At 35.9% G+C, this 23,808-nt stretch overlaps 1 protein-coding gene across 3 annotated transcripts; it reads right to left on the bottom strand.

Moving 5' to 3' along the window:
- Positions 1-650: 650 nt before the first annotated feature.
- On the bottom strand, positions 651-23,310 carry LOC121315750 (muscular LMNA-interacting protein-like). 3 transcript variants are annotated; one of them, XM_041250124.1, is made up of 10 exons: positions 23,203-23,310; positions 17,671-17,724; positions 11,179-11,257; positions 10,214-10,387; positions 7,922-7,993; positions 6,030-6,104; positions 5,910-5,939; positions 5,738-5,797; positions 4,981-5,025; positions 651-787 (listed from the first exon to the last, which is right to left on the bottom strand). In XM_041250124.1, the coding sequence occupies exons 2-10, from the start codon at positions 17,682-17,684 to the stop codon at positions 716-718; spliced, it is 621 nt and encodes a 206-aa protein (XP_041106058.1). In that variant the 5' UTR covers positions 17,685-17,724; positions 23,203-23,310; the 3' UTR covers positions 651-715. The 3 variants fall into 3 exon arrangements, with proteins under 3 accessions (XP_041106058.1, XP_041106056.1, XP_041106057.1); XM_041250122.1 differs by having other exon boundaries at positions 11,179-11,313; XM_041250123.1 differs by lacking the exon at positions 17,671-17,724 and having other exon boundaries at positions 652-787; positions 11,179-11,313.
- Positions 23,311-23,808: the final 498 nt, after the last annotated feature.

A 23,808-nucleotide genomic window follows, 5' to 3' on the forward strand; every position in this document is an offset into this window, starting at 1 on the left:
TGAAACTAAATGAGTGTTTTATTTATTATTATTATTATTATTATTATTTTATTATTACTATTATTTTAACTTGGCCTACTTATTACCTCAGCTATTGAACACAAAGTAATCATGGTCCTTAAATCTCAGATGCTCAGAGTGGGTTTTAATGTCCCAAGTTTTCCCAACATGTGGGGAACCAGAAATGTCATGCATTTTTTTTCAAGGCTGTCAGTACCACTGACTTATAGTGAAAGTTAGGTACTTTGACTATTTTCACCTCAAAAATGTGACTGAGCACATCTGGCACGCACTGAAAAAAGCGGACTGGAATGCCGTAACAATTGCGACTGTTTAACACTTGCATTCAAATTGTCTTAACACATTAATCCAAAAAGTGTCCACAATTTGTCGGCAGCTTTAGTACATGTCATTATAATATTTGTGAACTCTCATTTACACTATCTCCGCCCCCTTCTTTGCAAATTTATGCAGGAACGCCCATAAATACATATTCATCTAAGTTTGAACCGCAAAGTAAAACTACTGCCACAAAGCATTCCCTAAAAAGGTGCTGATAGCATTGCTTTTGTTTAGTACATTTCACCCTAGACTTCTGATTCGTTTGCAACTGTTGCGACAGGCGTAACACTTCAGTACATCTACCCCTTAATCTTTGAGTAGGACCGGATACAGTTAATTAAGCAATTTTTTAAAAATCATTCCATATCATTTTTTAAAAGAAACAGTTTCTAATACATACCAGTTGTTTCTCAGCAAAACCAGATGGCAACAGATGGAAAGAGGCCTATTGGAATAATAATAGTACAAAGTTAATTAATCTTGCTCTTTGATTTTGTTTTTAGAATGTTCTACAGATTATGTAGTCTGTCTGTAGAAACTGTAGTGCAGTAACTCAGACCATGGTTAATTTTTTACATTTTAATACTTTGGATGCCATTGTAGCATGAAGGTGATGTCAGAGTTTGTTCAATTGTGCCATACATTTTAATACAAGTAATCCTTCTAATCTTGTCAGTTAGCTTTAACTTTAGCTTTAGGTTTATAGCTCAAGGCTCCATACATGGTGTACTCTAATTCTACATTAGCTGGGAAGGGTTATCTTTAGTCCATTACTGGTGACCTTTGCACATGTCATTGGATACCCACATCTCTAATTTTAATTTAATTCTTGACTGCCCTCAAAGCTGGACAATTACACCACCACCCTCAGAAACCATACAACCATTTTTTTTCTTCAGATTCCTGTTAAGATCAAAGTGATTGTAAGCCTACAAAATAATTCCATACAATTTTCCCTGCATGCACAACCTTATGAAAGGGCAATCGGACAGTGAGGCCCCTCTGAAGAGGACCCAATATGTAGCCAACCGTCTTGTACAGTGTGCAGCTCCTCTCCCAGGTGAGGATAAGCCAGCACTGTCATACACCACAGAGACTATGTCCGCAATCCAATGTGACAGTCGCTGCTTCAAAACGGGCTCTCCCAGGATCCACGTCCCATGGCAGACTAAGAGCTGGTCAGACTGACGCAGCGCTCTTCATCCTATCCATATAACCTCTCAATGCCCTAACTGGGCAGAGAGAATTCAGTTTCTTATCCTCCCACACAGAAGCACCGGGAGCTGGATGGAAGACTGCAATTCACACAGACTGACCATGTGGAAGGCTGGGATCCACTTAGGAGGAAACCAGTTTTGTACCGCTCCACCAATCATTCCCAATACAGGAGCTGTGGCCCCGACACTCTCTGCGCTAATTGATTGACTCTGCTTTGAGGAAGTGATAGCCGACAGAAGGCTTCTGCTAGACAGGATGGCTTCAACGTCTATAGAGTTAATGGCGGCAACGGGGCCTTCGTGGAGAGAGCCTACATCATTGCGAACATCAATGCTCCTTCGGGCAAAACACCTCCTGGGAGGGGTGTAAACCGACACAGAAAAAACGGCCTTAGGTGTAGGGAAGCCGGTGTGAGGGCAAAAAAAATGGTGTGCAAAGGGGACAGAAAAGCGATCGGGGGTGAAAACAGAGCGCAGTAAAATGGCGCCAATGTAGCGTGGCAGCAGATCTGGTCCAGATATGTATCTGGCTTGAGTGCGAGTACATAAAGCACGGGGCAATGTCATCTTCCGCAGAATACAGGTGCAGAGGATATACCCTTCATCTGTGTAGATGACTTACCAGCATCAGCAGTTCTTGCAGAACGTGCTAAGATAAAATGGTGGGCATGGGGAAAGACTGACTTTCCTATCCGACCTCCACCTTCCCAACCCATTCCTAAATGCACTCCACCACCTGTGGGGTGTATTTGCCAATCTCCTGACGGATGCGCATCCCTCCGCTCAAGGGCGGTCCACTGCCCAGTTCACCACTCCACAAGACTGGTTTGCTGCGTAGGGCAATCAGGTCCGTTTGTTCCCAAGGACAGGAGCCGAAGGCGATGTGATGCACCCCGGGTACACTGGACCGCCCAGCGGTGTGACATACACCACCACTATGTTATGTTGTCCGTTCGGACAAGCACACGTTTTCCATGCAACACTGGAAGAAAGTGCTGAGAGCCAGGAAAACAGCCTGCAGCTCCAGCATATTTATGTGCAGAGCTATCCAACGGCCCGACCAGGTGCCGCGGCTCCTCTGCCTTCCCAGACTGCCCTCCAACCCACAGAACAGCCAGGTGGCCACTTCCTTCTGGAGTACTGAGACCTCAAGATCCAACACGGATGTGTGTGTGACTCCTCGGAAGGGGGGGGTGGAAATGTAGCATGTAACCACTGTGCACGGTAGCGAGCACCCAGGTGTTTGAGGTACAAGCGCTCCAGTATTGCAGCTGTTGTGGGGCGAAATGATTGGTCTGATGCCACAAGCCTTCAGGGACCCTGCTGGGGCTGCTGAGGCTGGGGCAGAGCACTTTGTGAGTGGCCACCGACGGATCGACTCTTATGAGAATACCTATCACAAGAGGGGAGGAGTAGTTCAATGTCATGTATACAATCATACCTGTTCCATTAATTGAATGACAAAAGTAACAGTATAATTTAGGATGCAACTTCTATGGATAAGGAAATTAACTACTTTTTTTTTTTTTTTTTTTACACCCCAAGCAAAGAAATGCCAAAAAACAAGCACTTTTAACAACAATAGTGTTGTCGCTCCTGTTCATCAGATTAGTAGCTCACCACTGGTATTGTTCAAACCTGAAGATTATGTTAAAAACAACATGACAACATTGACAACATGAAGAAATACAGTAGTGTGCAGATGATTTTTCATTTATATCCTTTAAATACCTACCTGCATGAGACCCTCTGGGGTGGGAATTTCAATTTTTAGTAAGTAATCAGTGACACAGAAAAAATAGGTTAGACAACTTTGTGCTTTAATTATGCATCTTGAGTTAATTTTCTCTTATTAGTTTAAAGTAACTGCATGTGTGGCCTATTAAAGCCAATTAAATTCGACAGCCACTAAATTGCCTATATTGAGAATTTTCCAAGATTTTCAATTACAGTGGTGAATGATTTCATATGCACAACAAATCTAAAACAGAAGCAATGGGATGTTTTAATACATTTCCACACTACTGTATATGGATGCTTCTCTAAATCAAGGTCAGCACATTAGGTCTGTAAAGAAAAACACTACCCCTCTTCCTTAATTATATGATCTGGTACCTTTTTGTTTACAAATTAACCCCTGGCTACAACCACTTTAATAATGATGTCTTGAAAGTACACACAGGCACATCAGTTTCTTAGAAAAAAACAACAACAAAAAACCCCACAATAATTATAGTCAAACCACAGCTCTTCATATGTAGTCAGAGCATCTTAGAGTGCAAATGTTGATGAAGAAGTCTCATAAAAACAGGTGGTGACGACACCAACAAAAAGATCCTTCCTAGTGGATGAGGTGCCACATTTAAAAGATTGTTGGCCCATGTAAATCTTCACTTTCTAAACTCTCAAACATCAGCATCACTAAATCATGGTTTTAGATTCAATTATGCTGTTGTTTGAGGGTTTAGAAAATTATGACTGATATGTTGGCCAACAAAGTTGCAATGTGCGCCTGCTCATCCTGAGGGTTTTTTTTTTTTTTTTTGTTGGTGTGCGTCACCAACAGTTTGTCAGGTTATGTTTTATTCTGGGATACTCTTATAAGGTTAAAGAGCGACTTGGTGCCAATATGTTTTTTTTTTTTTTTTTTTTTTTACTTGTTGAGATTACCTTTGTATTTTCTGTTTTAATTATCACATTCTAGTGACTTTTAAAACATTTCTGTTGACCTTTGAAAAAAAATCAAACTACAAGGATATCTGCTGTAACAGAATGTAACCTTTAAGGTGTCCCCCTGCAACTGTCTGCCCCAAGACCGTGTAATAAATCCCATATAATAAACCTTAATAACAGTGGTGGTCCAAGCAGCCATCAACAGCCATTTCAAATCTGAAAATCAAGTCTGAAGTATATACAGCAGGCTTGTTCTTAATAAAGGCATCTTGGAAAACAATAGTCTAAATGTGCGATAGTGTTATTAAATTATACATGAGTGAGTGATGGTTGTTGGAATGCACTTAACATTTTTCTCCTGGTATTTATCAATGTGCGTGTGAGTATGATAAGCAGCTATTTGCAGCCAGACTCTTATACCGTAGCTTGAATGATCAATGATTAATGTTGCTACCTCCTTTGCAGTGTACTGTGTCAATTACTTTCTATTTAGTTTTCATGCTGTTGTTGACTTTTTTTATTCACAATCTACATTCAGAGCATTTAGCATGTGTTTCTGTGCAAAAAAAAAAACCAGCACAGTAATCAAGAGGCACGTATTTAAACAGAAGTACAGTATGTGGCACAAAGCAGAATGGATATTGTCACTAAAGACAATAGTAAATCGTTAATCTTAGAATTAAAGTTATGTGGTTTCCTGCAACAGTAAAGAACAGTATATTTAGTCATGCAAGCAGTAGAGACTCACATATTTAGTCTCCCGCCCAGCAGATCGTGACAGCGTTGTAAAATTCTGTAAAGAAAATTAAAAAAGGCTGTGATTATTCTTTATTCCCGAGCCATGTAATCATCTATTACCTGTTTACTTTTGTATAAAGTGTTTGTAGATAACAAAACAAGTCCATAAATCTTGTACACTGTACTTCCATGCCGTGTCGTGTCTCTCAGGAAGTCTGTTACTGCTTCACTTCCAAAGCATGTTACTGGTCAATGGTTTCTTTCAAAAATGAACATTTGACACTAATATAGCAATTGGAGGTGCACAACAGGTAAGATTTATGAAATCATTGTGTTAGATTCAATCACTTCAGACCTGAAGACAGCCTGGTCACTGTTTTGTTAAAACATATTCAAAACGTCTTTCTTCTGTTCAGTATAGTTCTGAACGAAATGTGTATTATTAATTTCCCAGTCAATAACAAATGCAGCTGTTTATATAAATATAAAATCTTATTGCATATGAGATCAGGCTGTATACCTTTAAAATAGTTTATAAGTAGGTTACTACTGTTCATTTTAACAAAACATAATCAATGTGTTAGCATGTTAGTGAACTACAGTACTTGTTATAAATAATAAACAAATAAAAAATCTCCACTTAAAATACACCATGACCTGTTATTTTTAGAATGAGCCACATAAAAACATTTGCTTGGATCATTAAAGACAATGGAACTTGATAATTGGTATCCTTAGAAGTGAAGATCATAACATGCTTTACATACTTTTGGTGCATCAGAATCCATTAGTTTCTGCAGGGAAATCGGAGCAGAATGGGATCTTCGCTGAAAAAATATGGATGATAAATGTAGTATAAAAGGTTATAAACGTGTGAAATGAAATTACAGTAATACAAAAAAAAAAAAAAGTAAAAAAAAAAAAATACATTGTTGTTACCATAGGCCGAAGCTGTGTAGGTGAAGATATCTGTGAAAATTGAAAAAATAAATTAAATGGGCTATCTTGTGACAGGCTGGGTAAAAATACAAAATAAAAGTTCAAGTGTTTTATATCTACCTCTGCATGGATTTCTGACATTATTTTATCGTCAAGAGGGGAGTACACTGGATTATCAAGCTCCCTGTCGATTGCCTACAAAAACAAATAGAAAAAGGTCTTAGAATTTCTATATGTAAAGAATATTAATTAAATCAATCTCCTCTCATGTAGTGCAGTGTTGTGGACAACAGCTGTGAAATTATGAAGACCAGGGTTAAAGCTATATTATAGGAGGCTGTGTGATCCAGCAGTTAAAGAATCAGGCTTGTAACCAGCAGGTCCACGGTTCAAATCCCAGCTCACCACTGACTTATTGTGTGATCCTGAACAAATTATTTAACGTCCTTGTGCTCTGTCTTTCAGGTAAGACGTTGTTGTAAGTGACTCTGCAGCTGATGCATAGTTCACACACCCTAGTCTTGTGCTTTGTGATGGTGGTTTGCTATGAAAGGCGCTATATAAAGATTGTTGTTGTTATGATTCTTTTGCTTAAGATGTAACATTTTTTATAACAGAAATTACTGTGTTCAGTATCTGCTGCCTGTAATTGCCCTCCTTGTAGTGAAGTAGTTGCTTACCAGGAATTGATACATATTCCACGCACTGAATCTTGACTTTGTACCAGGGACTATAGATGCTCGCTATTATTTTTAGACTACACTACCTTTATATCAAACAACCAACTGCACATATATTTGAAACAAATCTTTGAGTTGGTTTGTTCAAAAAAATTTTTATATGGTATTACAATAAAGCATTTTTGTCTAAATTCTGCTTTCTGAGCAAAGTAGATGAGTCAGTGTTTATTCTTTTAGTATGACTAACCAAAGTGATATCAACGGTATCATGCAGGTTACAAAAAGCTGACATGCAGGTAAGAGTTTGAAATTATAAGAAATTACCTTTCAGTTCACATTAATAGTGTTTTTTTTATTGCTTATATTTAAACGAAGGGAAAGGCAAGAAGGCTGGTTTATCAGACAACTAATACTTCTGTGAATTACATATCAAATGTAAAAATTGTTTACGATTGCTATTTACTAATTAATTGAGTGAAGGGGGGGTGCTGTTGCAATACAAAAATATATATAAAAAAATGGTATGTGTACTGTTTGAAACCTACCTCTTACATCAGTACAACAGCTGATTTAGGACTATGTCTCTGCTATCATAATTTGTGCCGGTGGCCATTTCAATTGTTGCTGTTATGAGATATCGCTACCCATCTTCACTTTTTTTCCACACAATTAAAAGGTTTGTTGCCCCTTTAAAAACTGACCTGATATAAAACTTGAGGTTTAAGCGCTGATGCGCTCTGTTTAATTTACAAAATAAACAAAATTGAAAACAAAAACCTAGCTCTCTCCAAGCACTAACTACACACTTCTAACTAATTAACCGGACAGGTAAGCTGCTTACCGGTTTGCAAAATAGTTTCAAACACGCAACCAAATAGGTTAACACACTAACTTTTGACTGAACACACTCTCAGACGGGTTTCTTCCCACAGCAGAGCCCCGAGTAGACTGGCTACTGTTCTTATATACACTGCAGCTGGCTGCAATTTGCAATAATTGCCCCCTGTCAGTAATTAACAAACAATTATCAATAATATAATTATACACACTCATGCACATTTTTATTCATTTTATGAGATTTTTTTTTTTTTTTCCCACAGGGCCTTGTGTCCTGTCTCACATTGTGTATTCTTAATAACCTCAGCAACCATCACTCAATTACCCCAGACCACATGGGAAGTTCAAGAACATCTGGAGACATGTACAATTACGATGCTCTCTTGACACTGGTAAGGTTAATGTTTTTGGAAATGGTCTCAAGTATGCTGTAGCAATGTAAAAGCTGATGTGCTACTAGTGGACTGGCGTGTGTCCTATCAGTAAAACACTAACCTTCTGCTCCAAGAGCAGTGTGTTTGAGGGTACTGCTGCATATGCCTTGTAGCTTGACTTGCTCTTGTATTGCTATAGCAGTGAAAAAGGTAAGAAAAAAATAACAGTGAGAAGCAAAAGGTGAAAGCATATATTAAACTATATGAAACTCCAACTCATTGCTAAAACAATTGTTTAAAAATGTAACATTATGTTAAATTATTCTGTTACACTGTAGGCAATCTGGATTATTCTATCATTATATTTATATGCAAAGTTTAACAGTGCCACTGTGTCAAATAACTGAAACAGATGACTCATAACAAACTGGTTACTGCAATTATGTATTCTTGTTACAACTCTTTGGGATGTTACCTATACTATAAATGACATGGTATAATGTGAATGTTTTGTATTTGTAACATTAATTATTCTTAATAATTGAGACAGGAAACATTAATGTGACATGCAAGTGCAACTGTGCACTCTACCTTTGTATATTTAGTTTCACTTTCAATAGACAAGGGTGAAGTCACAAATCTTGAGGTAGGTGAGGGTACTGAAGGCAGAGACGGAGAAGGTGATGGAGTAGAGCCACTATTTCCACATTGTGGTGGCTAGGGTGATAGTGTTAGGCGGTTTGCGGTAGGATTGAAAGAATAGGATCTTGGTGAGTGCGATCGTGTAGAGAAAGGCGGTGGACTTGAAGAAGGAGAAGCAGACTTTGAATAGAATTCGGCTTTGAGGATGGAGAAAGCCCACGGGTAAGTGATATGGAACTAAATCTCTCAGTTGATGAGCCAAGTGAGATCCTATTATACAAATGAGACTTGGAGCTAGTCTGACTACAGCTTGGTGCTGGAGAAATAGTAGCTCCTGGTCCTTGGGACGGCACATCAAGCCTTTCTGAGGTGCAGAGGATTAGGGAACTGGACCTAGAAAATGATGAAGGTGTCATGGGATAAGGGACAGTTGATAAAGTCTCCTTGCTACTGATCTGCTTCAGAGTGTGCTGTGCTGCAGGAAAGAGGGATAAGGCAGAATTGTTTTGCAAAATGGGTGGGAGATTCTTAGGACTACATTTGAAGAGATCTGGTGAGGGACAATTTGGATTAATGTGCAGGAAGAGAGTGAGGCATGGCTTCTGTTATACATGAAGATGAGGCAGTTTGATACTTCAGTGATGCTGAAGTAGCTCTACACATTCCAGCAGGAGACCCCTGAAGAGGCTTCTCTGTACTACTTGACGACTGTGGTCTGGAGGCCTTAGAAGAAACAGTTAAGCTGGATGTGACAGAGCAGGTGTTAGAGAATAAGAGGCTGGTAGCACTAGCTGGCCACAAAGGAGAGAAAGGTCTTTGTAAAGATTTTTGTGCTGTTGATGAATGTGGGAGCTGACCAGTTCTAAGAATAGCAGTAAGTAGAGAGGGTTGTGTTGGTGGAGGTTTAGGCTCTGACTGAACTAAAGTAGTAGTAGGTGAGACCTGGAAAGGGGAGAGTGGGAGACTCTTGTTGGAGAGAAACAGCGAGGTGATGCTTGAAATAGATGAGCTGGATGATAAAAGGGGGATAGTTTTGACCCAAGCTGGGGAGAACATGCCTGATCTTATAGAAGAGCATGGAAAGTTCTGGAAAGTGAATTCAGTGAGCCTTCAGAGAACAGTAAATATAAAGGAGATACACTTGTTACTGTCTGGACCTCCAGACATTATTGATTCTTTAGAGGATGTTGAGGAGATTAGCCTTTCTTAAACAGAGAGCGTTTGTTAAGGGATTTGGAGTTTCTGCAGTTATTTCTCTTTCACTGAGTCTCTCGCTGCAGTAGAGACTTGAATAGACTTGAGTGGTAAGGGATGTATTGTTAAATAACCGACTTATTTGTTGGTGGTTGTTATCAGTACTATTTGATGTAGACTCAGGGATGTGTTGCATATTCATTGTGTGATAGTCTGCTTTCTTTTTTTCAGCAGGGACTGGATGAGAACAAAGGGATACTTGGCTCCCATGATCAGTTTTGGCAGAATATTTAAACCAGGAAGGAAAGATGGGAGAAAGATAAAAGCTTATGCCACTAGACATGGGCTGGAAACGAAAATTACTGGGGAAATTGTATTAATTGCTACCATAACAAAAACTACTATTGTGTATATATTACTTAAGAGATATTCTTAGGGAAATTGTAAGTCTTTACCCCCTTTATTACTGTTGCTATTTTTTCACTTTCGTCATATTTAAAAAAGAGAGTATATTATATTATATATTATAGGCTAGAAAACACTAGTATAAGGATACCTGAACTGAATATAATGTTACCTGAAGCTGAGGCTCAATTCTTGCAATGTCATTGGTTTGCTCAAGACAGTGAGGATGTACAGGGGCAGCTTCTCCTTCATCATCTGAATCATCAATGAACACAATTTTTGCTCTGAAAATGCCGTCCTGTAGCATAGTCAGGTCAGGTGTCGTCTCCTCTTGGGTTCCTAAATGCTGTCAGTTGAGTATTGTAATAAATCACTTTAATAAGCTATATCGTCTGGCAAACCTATTTATTTTTAAGCTGTACATTTTGGTGAGCCAACAAAGTGTGGTCCAGATGATGAGAAATGCCACACACACACACACACACACACACACACACACAATTGATTTCAGAATTAAATGTTATTGTTTTTTTTTTTTTTTTTTTTTTTTTCTTAATTAATTAAATGCTAAATATTATCAAGGATATGTAATCATAATTGTATAAATACATGGTCCTTATTCATAAACAGATCTTGCTTTTCATATTTGAGTGTTGCTATTTCTATTAACCTCTTTTACTTAGCCAATAACTTTTGCATTTATTTCATATGTTGATTCTCAGGTTTTTTTTTTTTTTTTTTTTTTTTTTTTTTTCAAAAACTGTGTCGGTTGATAAATTCTTATCAAAAGAATACAATGTGCATTATCTCATATTTTTGATACCCAATTATGGCTTGTTTCCAATTTACTGAAACTGCATGAATCATCAACTTTCACTTCATAGTAACTGAAAAACGTCTGACACTTGAAAACATACAAGAAATATATAAATAATGATCAACGATACATTGAAACTTCTACCTGTGATGCCCCATTCCAGTTTCTATAACAGGGAAATGTATGAAATAGCTAAACAATCTCCATATTGATGAAATAGCTTTTTGATGTTCAGTACACAACTCTTAAAACAGTCGCAATACTGGTTTACTTGTATTATGCATGCTGCAATCATAATTAACGAGTAAGATGTACCATACCTCATTTGGCTTGCATTTGGGTTGTCCACATTTTCCATTGTGTATTGAAGCATTAGCATAGACTTGAGTCGGCAACTTTCTGACAAGTGGTACAAATGTAAAAGACAGAGGCTGGGTTGGGTGTTCTTTAAGGATCTGCATTAAATAATAATAATAATAATAATAATAATAATAATAATAATAATAATAATACTACATACATACATGCATACCTGCATACATATATACATACATACACACCCTTACGTAATTACACTATTCAAAAAGCGAAATATAAACTAGACATTTGCATGGCTTTTAGAAAACAGCCTTCCAATGTTGTTTGAAGTCAAATGTTGATGAGCTCTGACCTACCGATAAAAAATAAAATTTTGAAGTAGTGACCAATAAAATCTGCTACACTCGTTGAATTTGCAATGTCACCCTTTTCTCTATTAAACAGTCAAATTAGGCACTAGGGGTTCATCTAAAACTAATGTAATTTTCAGAACATGAAAAACCAATATAAATACACAAACATTGAAAATAATAAAAACAAATGTTGTATGGTTGGTTAGAAAATATTAATAATTAAATATGTTGGCTTTTTTTTTTCATGTGTATACTGATTAAACATTTTTTTTCTGTGATCATATCTTTTTTTAATATGAGAAAATAGTGTACAGTAACATTTCATTTGCCCGTATACATTAGACTTTTGCATTAATTTATTAGAAGATCCTACAGGTATATTCATATTATTCATCTGCAGCATATATATAATATATATATATATATATATATATATCACATTAACAAAAATGACAAATTCTGTTCTGTTTCAAGAGTTTAGCCCTATGGTATTTGTCGTATACTGGTAACATTAGCTTGTATTAAAATGGTGTAAATTACACAAACGATAAGCCATCCATACGTTTACTGATAGTAGCCCACAAAAGATTTGGCAACACACAGACCTATATGATATAAAAAGAATAAAATATTTTACCTTCTGCGAACTACTGTATAGGAACTCAGCTGAATATTTAATGAACTATCCATACGATATGAAATGCACAGCTGCACTATTGCAAAGTTTCTCATAAGCTGTTCTGTGTTTCTCGGAATGTATCAGAACAGAAAAACTATTCAAAGTCTATAAATATGTAGGAGTACACACAATTGCTATTCACTTGGGAATTTTTTGAACTGACTAAACACAATTGTCATACACCAGGCAAGTGAGATGACGCATCAAATATTTTCCTCTAAACCCCTATACTAAGGGTGTCATTATGGACCTGTGGGCCGCTTAATTGAATCTTATCATTCTTTATAAGGTTGCCATGTTTAAATTTATTTTTGTGTAAAGCAACTGCAGTAAACTAGAGGCAACATTAAAACAATGTACAGGCCTTCATAAGCAAAATAAATGAGTACATTAAAAGAATAAACTATTTTCTAATATGTATGACCATCTTACACCATAGTGCTCATTTGCAGCATATGGACAATTCAGTTTACTGTAATATTTGAATAAGAATTTAAAATACTACCGATTACATATTTAGTAGATTTGGCTGCAGATCACATGTAATGAAAATGTTCATTATGATTACAGGCCCTGTAGTAAATCAAAATGTTCTGAGAGTACTATACTATAGGATGTTGTCCTAATGAAACATGGGGTGCAGGGGTTGCATGGTGGGTGTATGCGTGCAGGAGTTGCATGGTGCTGTGTGCATGCAGGAGTTGCATGGTGGTGTGTGCGTGCAGGGGTTGCATGGTGGTGTGTGCGTGCAGGGGTTGCATGCTAGTGTGTACATGCATGGGTTGCATGGCAGTGTGTGAATGCAGGAGTTTTGTGGTGGTGTGTGCGTGCAGGGCTGGCATGATGGTGGTGTGTGCGTGCAGGAGTTGCATGATGTGTGTGGAGGGGAATTGGGGTGCAGGTTTGTCATGAAAGATGGGGAGTGGGGGAAGGGGAAGTAAGGGGGTGCACAGAAAAGACCGGTAGGATTGGGGAAGACAAGAGTGAAAGAGGTTGTATTTGGGGGAGATAGAGAGATAGAGTGAGAAAGGGTAGGGTAAAAGAAAAACTACTACAATTATTTATTTTCATTTTCGATTCCCAGTTCCCGTTCCCTCACTTTGTGATTTGATTTTGTGAATACTGAATTATTGTAAAAAATAAACAGCTTTAGCCTTCATCTGATCATGGTTGCAGTCTCATTTCTATCCCAAAAAGAACTCGAAACACTACAATATATTGATGGACATTACATAAGAAAATGTCCTTATTTTTTGGAATGCCATGTTCCTCCTTTAATGTTAGCATTTAATAAAGGGAAATTACTGCTTTAATGAATTTTCATGTATCTGTTTCAGTGCAATGTAGTTTCTTCATTGTGCAGTGCACTCCGTTTATAAGAATCACATCTGCACCCGGATGTTTTGATTCTTATAAGAGGGTGATTCTTAAAAAAAGGACCTATATGATTACTGTGGTGAAGTGATGCAGAATCAGTATGTTAGTTTGAAAATAATAAGAGCTTGTTCCGTACAGTGTAATGCGTTGACCACTAGATGTCATGGGTTCCCTCGCATATGCATGCCCACAAAAAAATCCATTATGGATAATGGTCAATAACTGCTTTTTAAAGTTAATAACACCTTGATAAAAAGGGCTTAGCTGATAGCTTTGTGGTGGGGGTATAGAGGAGTAAGGAAGAGAAAAAGAAAAAGAAAAAGAAATAAAAAATCAAAACCATGAGCATGAGTAAGTGTATCTGAGTCTAGTGTTTGTTCCAGTACTATACAAATAAGTAAAGTAGTCACAGTATATGTGTAGTTCCAGGGGGAATTTATGAAATGTTTTGATTTGTATTTGTTTAGTTGGGTAAACAGCTTATCTGTCCTGACGTTAGACAGGGACCTCGCAAAGTACTGTTTAGTTAATGCTCCAACTGCGAGCTAGGTCTATTTTGTTTTGTTTTATTAACAGTTGTTTCCCCATCGCACTGTAAGAAAAATAAAGCCAACACCAGTTTTAAATTGTAAATCAAGACTCCAGCCTTATCATTTATAATAACCTTGGCCACTCTGTCACATTACAATTAGCAAAAGCATGCCATCAGCAGTTTAAATACAGTATACAGACAGCAATGATGCTCAGTCACTGAGGACAATACATCAAAACAAGTCCTTGTGGTCAAGCAGCTTGTTATATGATCATGATAATATTTACTCAAGGCTGCAGAATCCCATTTTACTACAGTATACTTGAGAAGCGATCATCTAAGGTGTCTAGTTTAACTACCTTGCAGTGTTACATGGAATGGCTTTTGAATTCAAATGACATTACAGTTCCGTATTTTCAGGACTACCACTGCATTGAAGTATCTGTGGTTTGCTTATTTTCTGTTGTGATGAAAATGTCACAGTTCTTCACTAAGCGGAGATGCAAAGCTCTGCAATCCTCTTCCTTATCCCAAAGCAATCTCCCCCCGCCCCTCCTACTGCTCACTGAGCCACCACACAATAACACTGCTGTACTCAATATGTATTCAATGAATGTGTATTCACTTTATTGAAACACATTTTCACTATCAGAGAACACAAATAAACATTCATGCACAATGCAATAGTACATAGTCACTGTTTGATTACAAACTTGTCCAGTGATTTCTGCATCATTGCACGATCCACGCTGCGTACGTGCCTTATTACATGTAGTCAGTTTGCCCTGAAATGATTCTTATAAGTGGATTGCTTGATTCTTACAAGCTGATTATTTTACATTGGTTGGTATAGGAATGATTTTGTCCCAGTGGTTTTGATCACTATATGCGGTTGATTCTTAGTGATTCTTATAAATGGAGTGCAATGTAATAAATATGTTTTTTTTGTTTGTTTTGTTAAAATTAATATTTATATAGATATATTCTGGGGAGAGTAAAACAATACATGTACTATGAGTTACTCTTAAATTAATTCACTATCCAGTTCTTGTGTACTTTTTTTATGGTAAAGTGAGCATGCGTGACTTAGAAACTCAGCTGACAGCTGAGCAGAAGATCCCAAAAACTGGGTTGGTTTCTCAAAAGCAAAGTGACACAGAATTTGGGACATTTCCTGAAAACCAAATCGGCCCAGAATTTGGGGTATTATAAAAGCAAAGTGGCCGAGAATCCTGAGAAGCCTATATATAAAACTGTGATTACATTACAGATAAACTAATGAATCCTGTAACCAAACTGCTATAGTGGGCAGGATATATATTTGCAATTAAAATAAGTCACGCAAACAATTATAGACATGCTGTTTGAAAGAAAAAAGTAGATCACCATTGAAAGCCAATTCTTACATTCATGCATAACATGACAATTTATATAAAGTAATAGTTACCCATAGTTTGTTATACTAGTACAGCAAAATAGCACATTATATTTTAATTGAAAGGTTCTGGAAAGCAGATTCTCTCTCTCTCTCTCTCTCTCTCTCTCTCTCTCTCTCTCTCTCTCTCTCTCTCTCTCTCTCTCTCTCTCTCTCTCTCTCTCCAAGCTTTCCACTTGTTCTGACGTCATATTTCTGTGACAGACAATGACATATCAAAATACGAGACTGTTATTTAGTTCAATCCCAAAAACCAGGCTGTGTCATACCCCCATTGTTGTTTCTATAGACAGGAAGTAAGTGCATTTATTGATACAGATGGATAACTTGTCTCACCAGTTTCCTCTTGAGTTTACTGTTTTTCATGTTTTTTTTTTTAATTCAAGAAAATAAAGACCCATGAACACCAATACAATTGCCTACTTGACTAGAATTTTTTTTTTTTTTTAACCGGTATTAACCAGTATTTCATTTCATTTGAACTGGAACAGAACAAAACCAGTGGTTCGGAACATTCAGAAGCCAGAAAATAATCCAGTTTGAATCCTTGTTTAGTATTATTAGGTCAAACTCATTTAGAAAAATAACATAACCTAAGTGCATGCAGGTTTTTGCATTTCAGTGAGAATCATACCTAGGTTGCTTCATCATTTTGCCGCCAAAACATTATTTTATATAGTGAGTTGTTGTCAGCAAGTGATCATGGATGTAAGTAAAAGAGATTATTTACCATCTCCTTAGTTATTTTATACATTGACCACTGAGCTGGTAAATCTACACATATCTGGTTATTTTATAGATTTACAGATTTTACACATGAACCGTATCATATACACATGCTTTGAAATTACCCTCACTTTACCACCAGCAAGATATTGATAACTAATTCAAATGCAGAACATGACTGCTTTTCAGGGATATGTCATTTTCTGTGTTGTTTAGTACATAAACACATTATTCAATGTTTTGATTGCCAACATGCAGTTTTTTGTAGTTTGTTGGATTTTTAATGACCCTCCTTATACTGCCACCCTCGCCATAACGTCAGTTTGCTACCTGTCTTGTAGTTGTTGGTATAACAGGGGAGCACTGTATTTACCCCAGAACAATAATGGATGAGGTCATGTTCAAAAGTTCACCTCCATTTTGTTTCACTAGGTATTCCTATCATTTGTGCATCTATTTGAAAAAAAAATAACCAATTAAGGGTTTTATTGCATTACTAAGTTGAAATGCTGTTTGAAATCCAACTTATAGGCATTTTGAAAAGACATTTATGTTGATTTTTGACATTTATATGTAGCCTCAAAGCCCTTTTGCAACCAATTTTGTAGCTTATTCCTTCTAAAAACCAAGATGTGAAGCTTTAATGTGGTCCTATGAAGGGTATACTAAGGATGAATGTTTTTATAGGAAAAGAAAATGAACCAAGTGAATAATTGGAAATGAAAATGTATTCGAATGTATTGGTCTTCAAACAATCATTTGTCTCGATGCATGCTGAGTAACCTATTCAGAGTAATGTGTAAAACAAAGCATTCATTATCATTTTAGTTCACACATCCATTAGGAACAGTATATATATGATTTGTCATCCTTTTTAGATTCAATGATTTATTGTACACTAATACCTACAGTAATTTAAGTGAAATAAAAGGCTTTGAAAACCAGCCCCCTGTTTCACTAACTTTATACAAAGGGTTTGTTTCACAAAGAGTTCAAGATTAACAAACCTCAACACTGTATGTGATTTTTTTATTTTATTTTTTTTTAATGTGACAAAACTAATCTGCATAACAAATGTAGCAAATGAAACATGGTATATTAGTCAAGCTGGACCATTTCAAGTTTAATTTATTGCAGAAAAAAAAAAAATCTGTATAACTCATACATTATCTTGCTAATTCCCTAATGATTAATTCTTTCTATTGTTTAAGTGCCTTTTATGACACTATATAATATTAACAAAGCCAAGTAAAAGGAATCTTTAGACACAGACCACAATATTCAAGATAAATACACTTTTCCAGGGGAATGACACATTAGAAATGCACAAGGCATTGGCAGTGCCAGAGAATGTTACCTAGTCTGACAGCAAAGATATTGCATTGAACTTACCTGTGATTTCCCATGTGGACATCCACACCCACTGTCTTGTGTAACTACAGTAACCTGCAAAGCAGCAGATCAACAAACAGTATAAAGTAGCTGACGGTTATGACAGGCACTTCCAATCTGCCAGTATTGCTCACTTAGCTGTTTAGTTGCTCAAAATCTCACCAGGATTGACTCATGCTTTTTCTACAGCTCACATTCCCATCAAAGCTATGAAGGGAGCTTGAGATAGTACATTAGCCTCTCAAAGGCCCTCTCTTTTTAGCTGATGTACAGTGATCTAGTAGATTGTTCTAATTAATAAGTGAAGTGCATGCAACTCAAAGGAATACAACCTGCTGACTGCACAGTCATTTACAATGTTCATAAATAACACCGTGTAACAATTTTTTCAATTTTTTTATTTTTTTTGTTCCTGGGTAGTAAGTGTTATTTCCTAATTGCTTAAGCCTCAAAAGTATTTGAGGCATAAGCTTCAAATTGGAAATAGTGATATTTTGAAATATCACTGTCCTGGTCACAAAAGCAAAGTTTGTGGGGAATAATAGCCATTTTCTATACTTTTGAGGCATAAGCAATTAGGAAATAACACTTACTACCCAGGAACAAAAATTGTGTTACATAGTGTAATCAGTGTTGATCAGCTTTAATACTCCAGAAGGGCATCTTGTTACATGGAAGTTGAAGCTGCTGTTCATATGTAAAAACTCATATGGAAACTATAAAGGCATAAATAAAAGAAAAAAAGCAATAAACACACTGTAGACATTAATTCCTTCTGGCAGCTAAGCTTATGTTACGGTTTATTTAGAAGTGTCTCCCATGAAGATCAACCCCCAGATACAACAGAGCCAATTATACTAGTATTATAGAAATAAAAAAAAACCTTCATTAACATTCAGTATTATGTGATATGATATTCTTTGTGTTATTCTAATGACATTACAATAGCACCTAAAGGCTGTCATAACATATGGTTAGTTTATTGTTTTATATTATAATATAATGTATTATATAGTACAAATGCTGTTTTAAAGCTGCTGAAGTTACTATCATTCAATTACTAGAGTAATTCACTCTTGGTGAGAACCATCGCTACACTTTTAAAACAACAAATAGTTAATAAAGGTGATTTGCAGTTATATGTAATCAAAAATAAATCAAAAGTTAGTATATAATCAAGTCCTAGAAATTCCTGGTCAGGCATCACTAGAGCTTGGCATTTGGAAAAGCTCTGTGAAATGCAATGACTTGCAGGTCTATTTAAGCTATGTGTGATTCTTAGCAAAGGACCTTAGTCAACTATAAATCAATCAATTAACCAATCTGCCTAATTATGTTCTGTATATAGAATGTCAAGCTCTACTCGATAAGCAAACAAACCAGGAGCTTTTGCATATTGGTTAAGATGTTTTCAGTATATGTGGTCACCAATTTGCTTCCAGCCTCCTTTCTGTTACACTGGCTCTTTGACTAGACCACTTGACATATGATTCCAAATAAAAAATGATTCCTATGATTCCAAATAAAAAATCTACAAATTTTTCAAGCAAAAAAAAATGTTTTAAGGCTACCATTTCAGTAACTAGAAACATGCAATTTTTCAGCAGGTACGGTATATGTTGAAATTTCATAAGAACGAATTATCACACTAGATTTATAGCATCAGATGGTAGTACATAGCCCAATATAATATTATGTGGCTTCCAATAATATTACATCTTTATACTGAAAAATGTTACCTGCTCTGTCATAACTATTTACCTGAAACCTCATACCTGGTCTTACTTGATCTGCCAATAATTCAGCTATTTGTGTTGCATTTTTTCAGACCCACCTCGGCTGGATATTCTTTAAACAAAATGGCTCCAAGCCTCTGGAATGTCATTGCCAGTCCAGATTTCACTATAACATTTGAAAGGGTTCAATTAGGTTTGTGAGTGATTTTTATACATTTATGCCAAGTGACAAAATGTACAAAAACAAACCATTAATTGTCCTATTTGGTAGTCTGCTCAGAGCAACCATTGAACAATGCAGATATGAATTGGTCAAGTAGCGGTAATACGTGTGCTGTGTCATTAAATACACAGTGAACAGCAGCTTGATTTCCTTGACAGTACAATTGTCCTTGATGTCCCAGCTGTAGTCATGCACAAATAATTCAGGCACTGACTTTAATACCCTATCTCTTTCAAACACACGTTTATTTAAACATATCTTTTTAAATGTGTGTGCGTGAAGCACTTTGTGATGACTTTGACAAGGTGCTATATAAAATACAATTGTACTGTAATATATTTATCTCTACACTGTAGTTGTTATAAACAACCTGTCAGATTATAGATCACTCAGGGTGTTATATACTCTCCACTAAGACTACATGACCCACCATGGGATGAAGCTACTTTCCAGTAATACAAATGGGATTGTGTAGTTATTCCAAACCAAGTGTCTAACCCTAGCATAGATACAAAAAGATCACCTTATATCTGGTCGCTAAGCCTATTTATTTATTAAATAATTGTGCTAATATGATTTCTGAAATTATGTTAATATCTTAACAAGCAATGCTTCTTGTGACTATTTCTTTTGTGTGTGTGGAAATTTAAAAGGAAATCTGTGTTAATTGTCATAATTTCTCAGGAGTTAATTTGCACTTGGAAAAGAAGGGTTGAGTGTACTGAGAGAGTATGTACAGCACCAGGGTTAAATTCTTACAGACTACCTAGATCAATATTTGTAGTTATGGAAATATTTAAGCCTCTCTATACTTGTGGTTCTGAATTATATGTATTCACTTGTTTTAATCATTTGGAACCTTACCAAACTTTTGTTGTATTGCTAAAATGATATACCGTTATTTGCCCTAGTGTATTGTTACAGAAATTATCAATCCAATTGTAGCCTATCTGAACTCTGGATTCGTACATTATGACAACTGTCCTGTACTGTAGATTTTATTTTAATCATAAAAATAAAAACCTAAGACTACATAATGCAATCTTGGTATAGAAAATGGCATACTAGTTATTACAATAAAGTTTCCTTACAGGCAATAGAACATTGACATGACATAATTATTGACATAATTAAATGTATTTATTGTCAGACCCCCCCACACTTTATGTACAATGTACATTTTCACCGTCACACGTCTGTATGCATATGGCATTTTCTCATAATACTGTAAGTGTTCACTGGCTACTTCTAATCATGCTGAGTTTATTTATGGTGGAGACGAGCAAAGAGTAGCCTAGCCTACCAGAGAAAATGCATTCAACATGAGGAACATAGAGGAATTCACCAAACAATTATAAACAAATTGTGTATTAGGTTAGGGAGTTCTAACATAATTTTAAAAGCTTAATAGATATATAATGAAGTGTTACATACATGGTATACATGTATAATAATAGAATAACTACAAACACAAATGACACTTCAAATGTATTTATTTATAGCCTATAATCATTTTTTTACTAAAATACATACAAAAGTAGATGTCATCATAAGAAAATAAACAGGTTTTTTTGGTTAAAATGAGTGTAAATGACTAGTGGGGTTTAATTAATTAATTACTTTTTAATCTGTGCCGTTCTACCCACATGCCAGATAATCATAATCAGCATTTTATATGTGAAATGTTCTAAATAATTGTACATTCTGGATGACAAAATGTACAATTTTAAATGAAGTTCACAAATTATACACAATAGATATTCCCCTTATTGTTGGCTGCTGTTCACTGGTGGGAGAGCAGTCTCCCTGTAGGCTAATAGTTTCCATAACAGGAATTATGCGTCCATTCATTTTTCTTGATCTCGTTAACATGCATTTTGATTAACAAGTTCCTAAAAACTAAATTTGCTAAGTTGCATTGCCTGCATAATTTTCACAACAATCTATACATCCTGGTGATAAACATCCCTTTATCAATTAACGTTTGCTCATCTTATTTCAAACTCAGTGCAATAAGCAGTAATGTTCAGCATTTTGGAACTTTCAACATATAAAATATATTTTCCTGAGAGATTCAAGGGTGATGTTTTCTCAGTAAATTGGTAGTTTATATGAGCTCCAAGACTTCCTAAACATCACACCCAATATTATTTATACCTTGTTCAGTTGGTATCCCAAGCATACCTGATAACAGGGAGAGGCAAATCTGTGTCAATTCACAACATTCCCCAGTAAACTCAATCCATACAGTAATTCTAGATACTGTGTGACCTATATTGATTTATTTGTATGTTAAGTATATGACAGTTAATCTCTGTCTCTGTGGATGAGCAGCGAATCACAAATGAGCTGCACTCATTTGGGAGCAGGAGCGCTGTTGCTATGTTTTAGTCTAAAAAGGGGTGGGGTGCTGGAGATGCCAGAGACGATGACCAGGTGTTAGAGCAGAGGACCTGCAGGCAGGTTATCCTGGTATCAAATGTCATCTTAGCTGTCATCTTGATGCTGGGATCAATTAATTTTACTTTATTCCATGTGTATTCACTTAATCACATTCAATATCAAAATACTAAATCTAACTTCTATTACATTCTAACATTAGTTATGTATTACTTTCAAAGTTCGCAATACATAAGCAAGACAGTAAACAAACTGTTACCTGGGGACATTTTCACTCGAAGACAACACACTGGTAACTATCACCATAGAAACATATCAGGTTATTTTGGGTAAATAGGTAATTTCTTAAAAAGTTACTGATTTAAACAATACAAAATTAAATTAAATATAAACTAATATATACACTATTTGTATTTATTTAACAGAGCATATTATGTGCCTCAGTAAATAAATGAATAGACAATATGCAAAAAAGGATTAAAATAATACTTATTCAAGTCAATTGAACTTTTGATGGTATTAAATTAGTCAAAAATTTTATTTTTCCAATTATTTGAAGTCTTTGTAAGAGTTTGGACTGTCCTCTATTGAAGGTACTTGCATTTTTATCATGCATTCAATCTTCTCAGTATTAAGAATGCAGCTGAAATGGAAGGATTCTTACCTTTTTTTTTAATCAAATCCACAGATGAGTTAATGACATTGGTATTCGATGTTTGATGTTTGATGATCACGGATGGAGCAATGTAAATTATTGATATGCAAGGGAAATGCCCTCTTTAACATTACAACTGATTTTAATGATTTTTTTTCTTAAATAGTTTGCCACTTTGCTAGATTTTCTTCATTTAATTTGTCAGAACACCATATATGTGTTCTGTCTCATGAACTGTCAAAATAGTTAAAGAGAACTGGAAAATCACAAGCCAATCCCATAAAAACATTCTGCATCAAACTTCTAGATGTTTTACAGTGAACACAAGCAAAGGTTTCTAACCAAATATGAAATTGAATAGCAAATTAGTGCTGAAAAACCTCAAGGTCAATAGCTGGAGACACTACACTTTTCAGGATACATCAGTCAATGGAGTGATTTCATTGCTATGACAGCTGTTCTATTGTCCTTATCCAATTACAAATCCAATTGACTTCAGTAAACAACTTTTTGCTTACCACATGCTGGTCTTCCATTGTCCTATTTAAGAAAGTTTCCGTACAAATGAGTTTATCCATCTACTTGTTGGAATTCACAATACTGTGAACTTCTTCGACTGCACTCTATCACGCAGCCCCAGTGATTACAGAGTAGCTTTCCATTAATAGATACAGTATACAAAAGCCACAAATAGCTCCCAGATAGAGGGCAGACTGCATACCAAAGATAACAATAATCACCACAGTACCATCAGTAACTACAGCAAAGAACATGAATAGAAATCTTCATAAAGGATAATGGTATGTTCAGATACAGATTACAAATAATTACATACTGTACATCGTATCACATGGTAGATGACTGTAGAAAGTCTGGCTTCAAAAAGTGAAATGGAGGGAAACAAAAAACCTGAAGAGATATATACACATGTAAATCAAACAATAAAAATGTTTAAAATAACAATAAAGGTCTTGTTTACCGGTCTCTGGTGACAAAGATAAATCACTCAAGCTAGCTTTCTAGTGATTTACATGTCACCAGAAATCCTCAATAGAATTATAGCCTTATTATGCACAGTTGGTTTACATTATTATTACACTGTGTAACAAAAAAATAAGAAGGTC

Source organism: Polyodon spathula, chromosome 5, assembly GCF_017654505.1.
Source record: "Polyodon spathula isolate WHYD16114869_AA chromosome 5, ASM1765450v1, whole genome shotgun sequence".
NCBI lineage: Eukaryota > Metazoa > Chordata > Actinopteri > Acipenseriformes > Polyodontidae > Polyodon > Polyodon spathula.